Source organism: Plasmodium vivax, chromosome 14 (genome assembly GCF_000002415.2).
Source record: "Plasmodium vivax chromosome 14, whole genome shotgun sequence".
Lineage (NCBI taxonomy): Eukaryota > Apicomplexa > Aconoidasida > Haemosporida > Plasmodiidae > Plasmodium > Plasmodium vivax.
In genome coordinates, this window is record NC_009919.1 from 716,594 (window position 1) to 729,343 (window position 12,750).

A 12,750-nucleotide genomic window follows, 5' to 3' on the forward strand; every position below is an offset into this window, starting at 1 on the left:
GTGCCTTCCTCCGCGTGACTATTTGTATTTACCGAGCCGCAAACCACTTTAACGTTTGACGAGGTGTACCTTCGTAGGGGCAGCGCTATCGAGGGGAGCCACCACCAGAAGCAGCAGCATGAGCAGTAACTGCAGCAACAGCAGGAACGCCCCCTCCCCACCCACACTGCGGAAGCGCAAACGGGTGAAAACGAAAAAACCGCAGAGGGGGAAGAAGGCCCCCGGGCATACGTCAGTGCAGGTCGCGTCGCCCGCGAACCAAGCGCAGATACCGCCTCTTGTAGGATATTTCGTCGCTGAGTTTTTTTTTGACCCGTTTGTCCTTCTCCCCGCCGCAAGGGTTGAACCCCCTCCTCATTTGAACGCGCCTGACGTTCGAATTGAGCTTTTCCATGTGCAGCTTCACTTCATTCCAATTTTTGTCTCCCAGGATAGACACCAATATCTGCAGTTGGATGTCCTCCAAAAGGTTAAACCCTATTCTCTCTAGTTTGGCTTTTTCCCCACACCCTTCATCATACATTTTTGTTAATTTTAAAAATTCTATAAAACAGGATAGGGGGCTTCTATTAGTGTTTAATGCTCTAGCTATGTTGGTCCACTCTCTTCTTTCATACGTTTTGCATAAGCTTAAGAGTTTTTCTTTCTCCTCATGATGCCATTTTTTTTGTTTTGGATCTTCAAAGCAGTAGTGGTAGAGCCACGTCCTTTGGCACTCCCTGCCCGTCTGCGTGTTGGTTAAATTGGACGCCACTTCATTCCAAAAATGGGTTGAAAATTCGGCGAAGTTGGTTGTTCCATCTGGGGGTGTCTCCAACTGGCAATCGGTGACTCCTCCCCCGTCTGCGGATAACCTCTGCAATCCATCAAAGTGGATCTTAATTTTGGAGAGTAAATTCTTTACATCCGTGCTCTCTTCTATCTCTCTCCTCTTCTGCATCTTCACATCGTAGGATAAGTTTGCACCGATTAAATATCTTGTGGCATACCTTTTGGTCGTCTTCTCCACCACCTCGAGCAACAGATCAATTTCTCTTTTGGACCATTCGCTTTTTTTATAATCATATTTCTTCCTATAATTAGATACACTCAATTGAAATTCGGCAACCTTTAATGCGTCTTCATTGGAAGGAGCGAACCCGTGTTCCTTTTGGTAAAACAGGGACATGTGTGTTTTGCCTTGTGCCTTTTCCCAATTGATTCTCGTTGGCTTCTTACTCGCCAGGCTTTTTATTTCGTTGTACTTCTTATTTATATAATCATTCAGCTGTTCTATGTTTCCCTGCGTCCTTTCGATCAGCTTTTCTAAAACGCTCAGCTGCCTTTGCACCCGCTCCTCCAGTGCGCATAGACTCTCCAATTCGTTATGGAGCGGTTCCCTCCGCATCGTCGCCCTTTTGGGATGGACCGCTCTGCAGAGGTGTTACGTGTGTAGGGGTGTGGGGGAAGATTACCCTCCTAATGTTGGCGGGACATCCAAGCAGAAGGAGAAAAAAAAAATATCACAAAATAAGCTGCACACAACACTGGGAAGGAATGGGGGGGGAGACTCCGTCCGCCCTTGAACGCACCCTTCAGTTTTAAGAAGCCATGCCCCGGAGAACAATTTCGGGGGAGGCATTACAAGACAGCCAAGCTGTGTATTCTTCCCCGTTTATTTCTTTTCCTCGAAGGGGGCAAACGGGTTGGAACTGCGTAACGTGGGTAGTCCTACGGGGGGAATGGAGGGCACACTTAAAACAGTGTGATCAGTCTCGGTTATCGAGGGAGCTCTTGCGTAGCTCTATTTATGTTGCTCCCCTCATGTGGCTCCCCTCATGTGGCTCCCCTCACGTGAGCCTTCAAATTGACCAGATAAACTTCCACAACACAGTGCGTGCGTTTTCATGCCGATCGTACCCCTTGCCCGGTTGCTTCTCTTACATAATGGGTGACTGGAAATTAAAAAAGGCGCCCATCCAAAAGTTGCCAAGTGGGGGGGGGCCTCTTTCATTCGCTGCTTTCTTTTACACTCCCTCTGTTTGAATAATCAATCCGTTCGAATGTTCAGCCCCGCGCCCCCTCCGCAATGCGTTTTCACGTACATACGGTTAAACGTGTGGGTGTATATATGCTCACGCATGTGTATATTTTTTTTTTTTTTTTTTTTTTTTTTTCTCTCTTCGCGAACACCCCGCTGAAGCGCTCCCCACTCGCACTTTCATTCAGGTAGATCATTTGGCCCGCTTAAAATTTTTGCACAATTAGCCCTGTGATCTTCCCAATTGGGGATTTTTTTTTTTTGCCCGAATTGGCCAATTGGTCATTTAGTGGGGTGTCCACTTGCGCCACTTAGGCTGCATACGCACAGGTATATTTTTCCCCTAGTGGCAGTGCGTTACGTGGCTTCTCCCCCGCGATGTGGTCGCTTACCTGTTAAGCAAGGCCCCAAATTTGGAGGTACCCAGCCAGTTGGCCTTTTCACCATTTGCTGCTCCCGATTTGACGCAAAAAGGAACCCCTTGTGAAAGACCCATCGTGTGAAGAAACTTTCAAAAAAAAGTGGCAGCGTGGCGGAGTGGCAACGTGGAAATGGGAAGCGAGGGCATAGATCGTTTGGAAGAGAAAGCGCAAACAATGCGGGGTTAGTAAAAGAAAAAAAAAGGACTCGTTTACCCAACATACCACATGCGCTTTTTTTTGTGGGGCCTTTTTGTGAGGCAGCTTATGGAGATGTTCCCCATTTGTACGGTGCTGGATCGGTGGAGAGACACCAAAAAAAAAAAAAGAAGGTCGACACCGGGTAGGAGAAATCTCGGTGCCTTTCCTCTTTCGCTCCTTTGCTCATGTGCTACATCCACGTGGTTATCACCTTGTATGCTTCCTTTCACGTGGAGAGGATAAGCAAAGCCCCAGTGAAAAAAGAGCCCCTCCCCCTCGAGAAAGAGTTCCCCCCTGCAGGAGTGTCGCACTTGCAATTCGCTACTATGCAGCTCCCTCCCCGCTTGGCGCATGAAAGCACCAAACTGTATGACAGCTGCGGGGTTGGCTTTTCACACCATGGAGGGTTCCCCCTTGTAGATGAAGCGTTTATAAATATCATCAGGTGAACATGCAGATTGCGCGGTTGCTCGGTTGCTCGGTTGCTCGGTTGCTCGGTTGCTCGGTTGCTCGGTTGCTCGGTTGCTCGGTTGCTCGGTTGCTCGGTTGCTCGGTTGCTCGGTTGCACAGCTGCACAGTGCGCTTTTGCGGAGGACAAGCGGGGGGTGTCGCCTCGCAGTGCGCTACGGGGGGAGGCCACAAAGTTGAAAACACCCACATAAACGTAAGCGTAAACGTAAACATATGCGTTTGCATATGCATGTGATGAGCATACCATACGCATACGCGTATAAACATGTTTATATGAACGTGCATATGCACAGGTATTCTTCCTTTTATGTGCGCCCCGCCCCACCCATAGCGCACCGCTGATACGCGGCAATCCCTTCCGGGCATCACGCATACACGTGTATATTAATACTATGGGGGGCCGTGACTCCTTTTTTCGTTCCCCTCACATGCCGAACCAAATCCGGTGTTTATATATGCGCATACGTTGCTGGAGGAGTGCCCTCTTTTTTTTTTTTTCCTTTTTTTTTTTTTTTTTTCCATTCGCATTGTAATTTTTTTCCTTCCAACAAGGTAACCTTTTTAGAGAAACGCATCCACGTGCATTTTGTCGTTGAAAATGAAATGAACGCATGAGCGTCGCAAATTGAAAGGGGCAAAGCGAAGGAAATGAAAGAAAACCGCAAACCGAACCAGCAAAAAAAACAAACAAACAGCTAAGCGAAAGAGCGGCCAACGAGAAAGCGGCCGAACGAGGAAGCGGCCAAACCAACAAGCAGCCGAAAAATCAACCAGTTTACCAACCAGTTTACCAACCAGTTGACCAACCAAGGCGAACGCCACTGAGCCGAGTGAAAGGAACCCCCGCAGAGGGCTCTCTGCATCCCCGTTGGCTCTTAAAAATACGCGTGCCGCATTTCTGGAGCGCCAAAAAAATGCTTTCATATAAGTAGCTCCCCGTGAGGAACGCTTTTGAGTCGGCTGCCACGCGTTGACGCGGCGTTCGCATAAACGAGTGCGCGAGCGGATGTTCCAGTGGATGTATCAGCGGACGTACAAGTGAATGTACAAGCGTATGTTACAATCGTATGTGCTTATTTATGCATAGCGGCCTGCATTTTCCCGCACGGACGAGGGAGAACCTGGAACTCTGCCGCCGCTGCGAAACTTCCCGGCGAGGCCACACCAATGCGAGAACTGTAAGCTGCGTTGTAGCATCTGCATTTTTGCCATTTCGCTACTTCCATTTGGCATCGTGCGCGGTGCCGCCTGCATAAGGAATAATTCTCCCCTTTTGGCACAGGTGGGATCCAAGTGCTGTGCAGCTAAGCGAGGAGGAGAGCAAAAGTGGGAGAAGAAACCCCACAAAAAGGGGAAAAAAGAAAATATAACGAACAAAATAGGACAGGTTGTACGCGACGAGCACATTGTATGATAAATGCTCCCCCCTGCAAAGAGCCGCCCCCTTTTTGCTTCACTGTAGTGACCCCCTGAGTGGCGAATGCCAGAGGGAGAAACGCACTCTGTGTTTCCAGCCGGGAGAGGGATCAACCAAGTAGGATAAGAATAGGCATACATAGATACGTACGCAGTGGAGTAACTTTTTTCCATCCTTCCTCCCGTTGACCATTTCTACCGGGGAGACAGAAGGAAGGCTCACCCGAGGCCACGAAAGACACCCACAGGAGAGAGACGCGTCCCTCGTTTTACAAACCGGAGCGGTCGAAGGGGGCTCGAGGGGAGTTCTAGCCGCTACACTGAAGGAGGCATACCAAACCGGGTCATCGCCACCTCACCGCCGCTTCGCCACTCCACCGCCCCCATCTCGCTGCCACCTCACCGCCCCCCCACGATGGACGAGCTGGAGGTGGCCATTCTGTGCCTGTACGGAAACGAGAGCGCCCGGATCAGCAAGGGGGAGGCACAGAAGTTCTGCGAGGACTTTCAGAACAGCGCGGACAGCTGGAAGTACTGCATCGCCAAGTTTGCAGAGTCCAAGCGGCTGGAGGTGAAATTCTTCTGCATCCACGTGATCATAGAGAAGCTGAAGAGCCTCAAGGGGGAAGACCTCCTACATGTGAAAAACGCCCTGTATAATTATTTGGAGAGTAAATACACAACAGCCAATGACGACCCCTGTGTTGTGAACAAAATCATTCAGCTGTATCTCTCCTTAATAGAATTTCTCTACCCAAACAACATGAATGATGGGTTTAAATTCCTCATAAATTTGATCATGGTGAGCAACGACATGAATGTGAAAAGCTTGTATATCAATTTCTTCCTGAAACTTATGAACATGTTAGATGTAGAATACATAGACAACGTGTATTCTAAAAAAGGGGTTCAGCTAGCCACCAGTTTGAAAGAAGCAATTAAAAATAACGACCTACCAATTATCATCGAATGTTTATATTTTATAATGAACATAAATGTGGAAGACATAAGTGCCCTGAGCATATTTACCCTCTCCAAGTATGTCACCTGGATTGATATCAACTACGTAGTGAATGATAAAATTCTGGCCTACATCTACCAGTGTATTAACGGGCAGAACAACTCCATGACGGAGGCCAGCTTCTCCTTCTTAACGGCTCTCGTACGTAAGGGAATGAACCCAGTGAACAAAATACAATTCATTGAAAGTATAAACCTCATTTATGTGCTTCAGAATATTCCGAAAATTTTGGACATATCCTACGACATGAACAAAAAAATTATGCTAAAGAAAGGCGAGCTCGTAAACTACATCTGCCTCGAGTTGGTAGAGTCCATTCACGAAATTAACAAGCTTAAGGACTACCCGATGAACAGCGCAAAGTATGACGAAGTGTGTGTCAAGGCAACCGACATGCTGTTTTTGATCCTCCCACACGCTTTAGACATCTACGCGATTGATAACTTCTACGTGGCCAGCACAGTGGAGAAATTTTTCAGTCTTCTTTTCACCAAATTTAAGACGGTAATGGAGTCGGCTTCCCCTGGGGAAGGGACAACCGGCCAACAGGGCCCCCTTGCGGTGGCGCCAAGTGGGTATAAAATTCCGCATACCAAAATGAACCTCTTCATAAACACGCTGATATGCAGCACGGTGAACAAGTTTCAGTTCCCACCCTACATTGACGAATTCTACGATGAGGAGGACGAGGACTTTATTGCCTTCAACACCTTTCGGGAAAATATAGAAAAGCTATTCCAGAGATTAATCCTCTTTAACAAGTTGAAGGCCATCGAAATTATTAAGAACGCCATTGTATGTTTGAACGAAAATTTTGACAATTTGAAATGGAACACCATAGAGTCCACTCTCTACGCGTTTTACATCACCACGTCTATCTATAGTGACTACAAAGGGAGCACCGCCTCCCCAGCGGGGTCCACCACCTGTCTAAGCAAACCAGACACGGGAGCGGCACACGTGAATACAAGTGGGAACGCCTCCAAAGAGGCACTCGACCTTCACAATGGAGAGTACAACAACTTGCTCTTTGGCTGCCTCGCGGAGTTATTAAAAAATAGAAAAATACTCAACTGCAGCAATAGCCTTATAAACATTAACCTGATGGAGATCTTCCAAAGGCTGAACCTCTTTTTTATTAAAAACCCAGAGTATGTAGAACATTCGCTGCACGTTTTTATTACTAATGGGATTAGGTGCAGCCAAAATAAGGTGGTAAAAAAGTCGGTGCATATTTTTAAAAAATTCTTGAAAGCGAACTCGGTGGTAATTTGCAACTACATGAAGGACATTTTGCAGATGCTGGAGAGTTTTTTGGAAATACCGTGTGTGTACCAGCGGGTGGGGGGCAAAAATGGATCAGCCAGCAACGGTAGCGGTAGTAGTGGGTCCCTAGCGGATATGCTCTCCCTTGACCAGGACTCCATCAAATCTATTTACAAATATATCTACACAGATGTGAATTACACCCATGAGGATCAGAATGATATCTACGAAATAGCGGGATTGCTCCTCCTGCACTATGATTATTCCAGAGCGAAGAGGACCACCAAGGGGGACCCGAATGAGCAGATTCACCTCCTGGACCACCAAGGAATGCAAGGCGGAAGAGGCAACCACGCCAACGTCAGCTTCAACCGAATGGGCAGCACCAGCAGTGGCAGTGGAGACACAAAAGGGTTAAACAGCACGACTTCCATACAGGACAGTTGTACAGACCTGAATACGAGAAATGAAAAAATCAATGAAGAACTGATCCCAAATTATAAAGACAGGATCTTTTTCTTCAAGGGAATTCTAAATAAGCTACTAGAAAATCTAGCCAACATAAAAAATGTGTACCTCAATTCGTCCAAATCGCAGCATGAGATCCTTTGCCTGAGTTTCACCTGCAGTGTCGTCATCAGATGCATTGGTGCCTTGTGCAAAAATGTGAATATCAATATGACCGATGAACTCATCAACGATCTAGATAACACGCTAGGGATCATCATCAGCGAAGCGTTGGAACTGTTTTATAAAAACTACATCGTTAGGGACTCCGTCCTGTATACCTACCGAATTTTATCAAACCTCTTTAAGGAGCTCTCCCTCAACTACACCATAAAGATTTTGCCCTACTTCTACGACATATCTTACAGCATGATCATGACGAAGCTGCAGAAGGGTGGTACCACCCCTGGGGGGAATACTCCTGTCGGTGGGATGGCAACCCCGCAAGGGGCTCTCTCCACTCAAAACACTCTACTCTCCTTCAATATGATGACCCCCTCATCACATCCCGCCGCTGGAACTGGTTCACCAAGTGAAACCTCATCCTGCTTTGCTAACTCACAGGAGGAACTAAAATACCTTTTCAGCGAACTTAACGAATTGGGCGTACTAGTATGCCACCTAATATCGACGTATAAAGAAAAATCGTACGACACGTTTATCAAACCGTACATACAGAACATCACGCAGATTCACCTGAACATTTGGAAGTGCATAGTTGTGCAGTCGCTGGAAATGCAAAGGGAGCAAAACTCGGTACTGTCGCCACTCCTCATCATTCTCTACAACATATCTTTAAACATCCCTTCAGCCATTCACAATTTTGTTTCCCTTGATTTGATTGCCTTAACACATAAAGAATTTTGCCAGGCCTTTTCGAATGAGGAAATGGTCAAGGCCAAATGCCCAGATGCGATTACCAGCATTTTGCTCGTCTCTCTGAATTATGGCAACACGTGCGATTTGAATATCTGCCTCTACGCTGCTCAGACCTTTTCCAACATGCTGAACAATGCCACTTGTTTGCCGAACGCGCACGAGGTGGGTTTCCCCATTGTGTGCACCTACTCACCCATTGTGTGCATCTACTCACCCATTGTGTGCATCTACTCACCCACTGTGGGTACCTACTCACCCACTGTGTGTACCTACTCACCCGCTGTTCTCACCTCTCACCTTCCATTGCGCTCCCCCCCCCCAGGTGCTGAGCAAATACCCGCTGGTCCAAATCATCGACACGCTCTGCGTAACGCTCAAGTCCCTTGATTATTCGGACCCCAAGAATAAGAGGGTTATACAGGCACGCAAACATTCTCCCTGGCGCCCGCGCGCAGCGGCGCGGCAAATTTGCATATGCGGAAGTGCACCCACGCAAGTGCGCTCCTACGCGATTGTTCACTTGTGCTATTGCCCACGTGCGCTATTTTGCTCCCACACGATTTCACCCCCCCCTCCCACTGCAGATAATCCAAGAGGTGATGAACATCTTCCGACTCTTCTGCGGGTTCAAAGTGAACGCCAACTGCCTGCCCAACAAAATTCTGGAGAGTGCTCAAATCTGTTTGCAGAATTCGCTGCTTTCAGTCTTCAAGAACAACCGAAACGACATCGGCGTGCTGTTACAAGTAAGCGCGGCGAGGGAGAGTCGTGCAGCGGAAATGTGCGCATTGCCACGTTCGCGCAGGTGACACGTCTATGCGTATATTATATACATATAGCACATACATATGGCCGCTTTTTTTTTTTTTTTCCCTTTTTAACCCCCGTGCAGGCCGTCAACGCGAACAATCAGCAGCAGTTCAGACAAATTTTGTCAAATTTTGTTGCGTAGGAAGGGAAGGAAGCAGCGTAGCGCGCATGCAGTAGTGGCGTATCGGCGTAGTGGCGACAAATGGAGACTTACAGCGATAGAAAAGCGCAACGCAGAGAAACAAACGCCGCCCCAGCGCAGCCGTAAGGGCGCACGCTCAACAAAACGAAAAAAAAAAAAAAAAAATTTGCGAAGCTTCCGAGTTTGCAAACAACCCGAGTGCAATTTTGCCACACTGTCGCATGAACTGTTCATGTAAAAAAATTTACGAAATTAAAAAAAAAAAAAAAAAAAAAAAAAAAAAGTGAAAACTCATTTATGTATATTTTCACACCTGTTTGGTACATAAATTAGACGTTTTTGCTAACTTATCAAATTCTGTACTTATGTATAATACTCCCCCCCACGTCTATGTCTATGCCACCCTTACGACAATTTTCTCGCCCATTTCTTTCACCTTTTATGCATCCGTATTGTTTATCCCCGTCATGTAGCAAAGTAAGGGTTACTCAAAACTGCGTCAATTTTTAACCTTTCATTTGGATTCCTTAAAATAAAAAAATAAAAAAAATGGCATATTAAAAAGGGCCCCATGGGGGAAAATAAATCGCAGTCATGCCGATTCCTCACATGGTCATCCACCTGTGATGGTGGAGGGTGCCATGCCCATATGTCACCCCCACGATATGCATGCACAACGCCACGCACTCCAAATTTACCATTTCAAAAGGCCATCTACGATGCCGATTAGCTCCCGTTCACTGCAATGGGTGTTATGTGAAACATTATTTTAACTCGCTCAAACGACGGTTAGGAAGCACACATTGGTTGGCAATGCATATGGCAAGAAAACCCCCCCGTTGGAATCCTCCTTTTTTGTCTTTCCGTATTGCAGTTCGGCCCATTCGTGTAAATGCATTTCCGCGCTCTCCAAACTTTTCACATCATGCATTATAAAGGAACGATGTTGCAAATTAAATTGCGCGGGGAGAGGCCTTTCCTCTGGCCATCTTAACCTTTCCTCCAAGATGTCCCCCAGGATGGAGCTCCAGGACAGGGGCCGAATGTTCAGTCCGCACAGTTCCTTGATGAGGCGATTCTGAGGAAGTGGGGGTGCAAAGAAATGGAAAACTTGCGAAGCATAGAAGTGCCCATGAAGAGAAGTTCACGAAACTGCCGAGGCTTCGAACGCCACAGCCAGAAAAACGCCTCTTACGTTCCTGTTACTAGTTTGGCCCTTTATACTTTCGTAAAAACTCCTTAAAAGAGAAAAAAAAAAAAAAAAAAAAAAATTTTAATCGATTACTTCACTTCGAATAAATCGATTCGTCGTGACGACCAAATGTCTGTCTCTTCCGCGACGGTATACATTCGGGGGGATCCCAGCACTTCAATTAAATTTATAATTTGTGAGCATTCTTCGGATATGCTTTATGGGGGGGGAAGAAACAAGTGGGTAGGGAGGTCACAGGGTTAACTCAAAATGGTAGGAAACACGCTTTATCATTTTGGAAAAAAAGAGGCGCTTCACAACACGGCAGGTTAGCAGTTTTGCAACTAGGCAACGTTGCCGCTTCGCCCTTTTGCAACTCCTCAATCGGGCAACTCCTGAAGCTCGCTCCTGGCGTGGGCACTAACTCGTCCTTTTTGAACTTCCCGGGGAACAGCGGGCAGAGGTTTATCAGCTCGAAAATTATGCACCCCAGGGCTGAGCAGGAAAAGTAACGTAGGGAGGTATGCAAACAAATCGATCGACGGATAGGCAGAGCAACGCAGTCAAACGGCAAAGTGATCCCATCCCGTAAGACAGAATGGAAGTGAAGCCAACTAACACCATAGGTCTACGTCCGTCTACATGGGGGAAAGGAAGAAGTGCGACAATGGGGGGTGATCAGCACGGGAATGCACATGCACTCACTTTCAAGGGCAACGAAGCAAAATTTCAAAATGGAGGTTTCTGGCGTACCGTGTAATACATGGAGCCGCACAGCAACTCAGGTGCCCGGTACCACCTCGAGCAGATGTACGGAATCGAGATGATGCTTTCTTCAACTTTCTTTGCAGATCCTTCAGAGTAGCAAAAAAAGAAAGGGGGCCACAATATTGGGATAAAAAATGGGGGAAGAGCGAAAAATGCGCTTCTTCAGCTGTGCCTACCCAAATCGCATATTTCCACTTTAAATGGGGATGAGCCTGTATCGATCTTTAGGAAGGGGAGAGGGTTGGTTGGTTGGTTGGAAAAGGAAAGAGGAAGATGCTCTGTTGTGTCTGTCTGGATGGTCAGCCGTTGTTCGTCTGTTCGATCGTTCCTTTTGCCAGCTGCGCTGATCGCTCCTCTAACCCCCCCCGTGCTGGCATTACCAAAATGTTGTCCGGCTTCAAATCCCTGTGAGCTAAATTGTGCTCGTGCAGGTGCTTGATCCCTTTGCATATTTGGCTGATAAGGTGGCATTCCAGGGGGAAGCATGTGTGGCCGCAGTTTGGTCAGTCACTTGGCTAGCTGTTTCGTTTAGCGATGAAACATCCAACATGTGCAGAAGTGAAGACGTATTTCAGGGGGGCGTCCTCATTCGCTCCTTACTATATGATGATTTTTAAGTCAGACGGTGCAATGCGGTCTTTCCTGGGATGAAGGAAAAAGTGAAACCAGTTAAGTGGTCGTCGTTCCTCTTTGCGCGAAATGTGATTGCTCAGCGGGGGGCAGCAGAATGGGCGTTCTTCTCATGGTGACGTAAGAGACAGAACGAAATAGGGGCACTTCTTTCTTCCCTATTTTGCGCTGATTTGTTTTATTTATTTATTATTATTTTTTTTATTTTTTTTTTTTTGCTCACTTGTTTTCCTTCCGCTCCTGCTTCTTAAATCTGATGTACTTGCCCAGGCTGTACGTCATGTACTTGAAGACGATGTTCTGTATACGAAAGCCCTTCTCCGTGGTGGTGTAAAAAATGGATTTTAAATTTACTATGTTTTCGCTGTGCCGCATCTTCTGCAGCAGGTCGACTTCCCTCGAGACTTTGTTCCGCCTGGTTTGGAGAGGCAAAAGGGGGGAGGCCAAGCACATTTAGTGGAGACCGGACACATTTTGGGGGGCAGTAAATCTGTCTATCGGTGTGCCCACGTGTGGGTGGGGGCACAGCCGTCAAACTGCGCAACTGCCAATCAACGTAGGCGTCGCGCAAGCCTCACACGCCGCAAACCGCTCCTACCACTTGGGGGACCGCTTAATCGCGACGGGCTCCTGCGTGCACAGGTCAATAGCGTAGTAGACCTTCCCAAAGGTGCCCTTGCCAATGAGTTTCACCAATTTGTACTTGGGCTCTTCCTTCCTGACGCATTCCATTTTGACCAGCTCGGCGACTTTAAGAAGATTCCTGTGTATGCTTATCGGCGTGCACATGCGCGCGTCGGAGTGTGCCCATGCGTTCGCACCGCTTCTTATCCGCGCGCGTACTTGTGGGACTTTAGTAGGGATGAGCGTCAGTTCGGGGAAAAGGAAAAAGAACTTCCACACGAAAGAGACAATTGTGCCGCGGAACGAGTATCACAAAGGGGGGACGAACAGAAGGACAACGGGGAGGCAGCCACAAAAAAAAATAAAAAAAACAAAAAAAAATTG

At 47.3% G+C, this 12,750-nt stretch overlaps 3 protein-coding genes across 3 annotated transcripts, besides 5 other annotated features; 1 reads left to right on the forward strand and 2 right to left on the reverse strand.

The window, feature by feature from the left end:
• Positions 1-232: 232 nt before the first annotated feature.
• On the reverse strand, positions 233-1,387 carry PVX_122615 (hypothetical protein, conserved; the record flags this gene model as incomplete). Its single annotated transcript, XM_001617036.1, has 1 exon — positions 233-1,387. One exon carries the CDS (start codon positions 1,385-1,387, stop codon positions 233-235), a length of 1,155 nt encoding a protein of 384 aa, XP_001617086.1.
• Positions 1,388-2,086: 699 nt separating this feature from the next.
• Positions 2,087-2,107: a microsatellite.
• Positions 2,108-4,942: 2,835 nt separating this feature from the next.
• PVX_122620 (hypothetical protein, conserved) lies at positions 4,943-9,152 on the forward strand (the record flags this gene model as incomplete). Its single annotated transcript, XM_001617037.1, has 4 exons — positions 4,943-8,362; positions 8,523-8,612; positions 8,785-8,946; positions 9,093-9,152. 4 exons carry the CDS (start codon positions 4,943-4,945, stop codon positions 9,150-9,152), a joined length of 3,732 nt encoding a protein of 1,243 aa, XP_001617087.1.
• Positions 6,416-6,440: a microsatellite.
• Positions 8,061-8,082: a microsatellite.
• A 64-nt stretch (positions 9,153-9,216) lies between the features above and the next one.
• Positions 9,217-9,275: a microsatellite.
• A 276-nt stretch (positions 9,276-9,551) lies between these two features.
• Positions 9,552-9,576: a microsatellite.
• A 41-nt stretch (positions 9,577-9,617) lies between these two features.
• On the reverse strand, positions 9,618-12,531 carry PVX_122625 (Protein kinase domain containing protein; the record flags this gene model as incomplete). The annotated part of the gene is made up of 12 exons (XM_001617038.1): positions 9,618-9,678; positions 9,851-9,892; positions 10,148-10,230; positions 10,348-10,390; positions 10,438-10,560; positions 10,770-10,839; positions 10,964-10,982; positions 11,098-11,198; positions 11,289-11,334; positions 11,493-11,568; positions 11,966-12,157; positions 12,341-12,531. 12 exons carry the CDS (start codon positions 12,529-12,531, stop codon positions 9,618-9,620), a joined length of 1,047 nt encoding a protein of 348 aa, XP_001617088.1.
• Between the last annotated feature and the right edge of the window lie 219 nt (positions 12,532-12,750).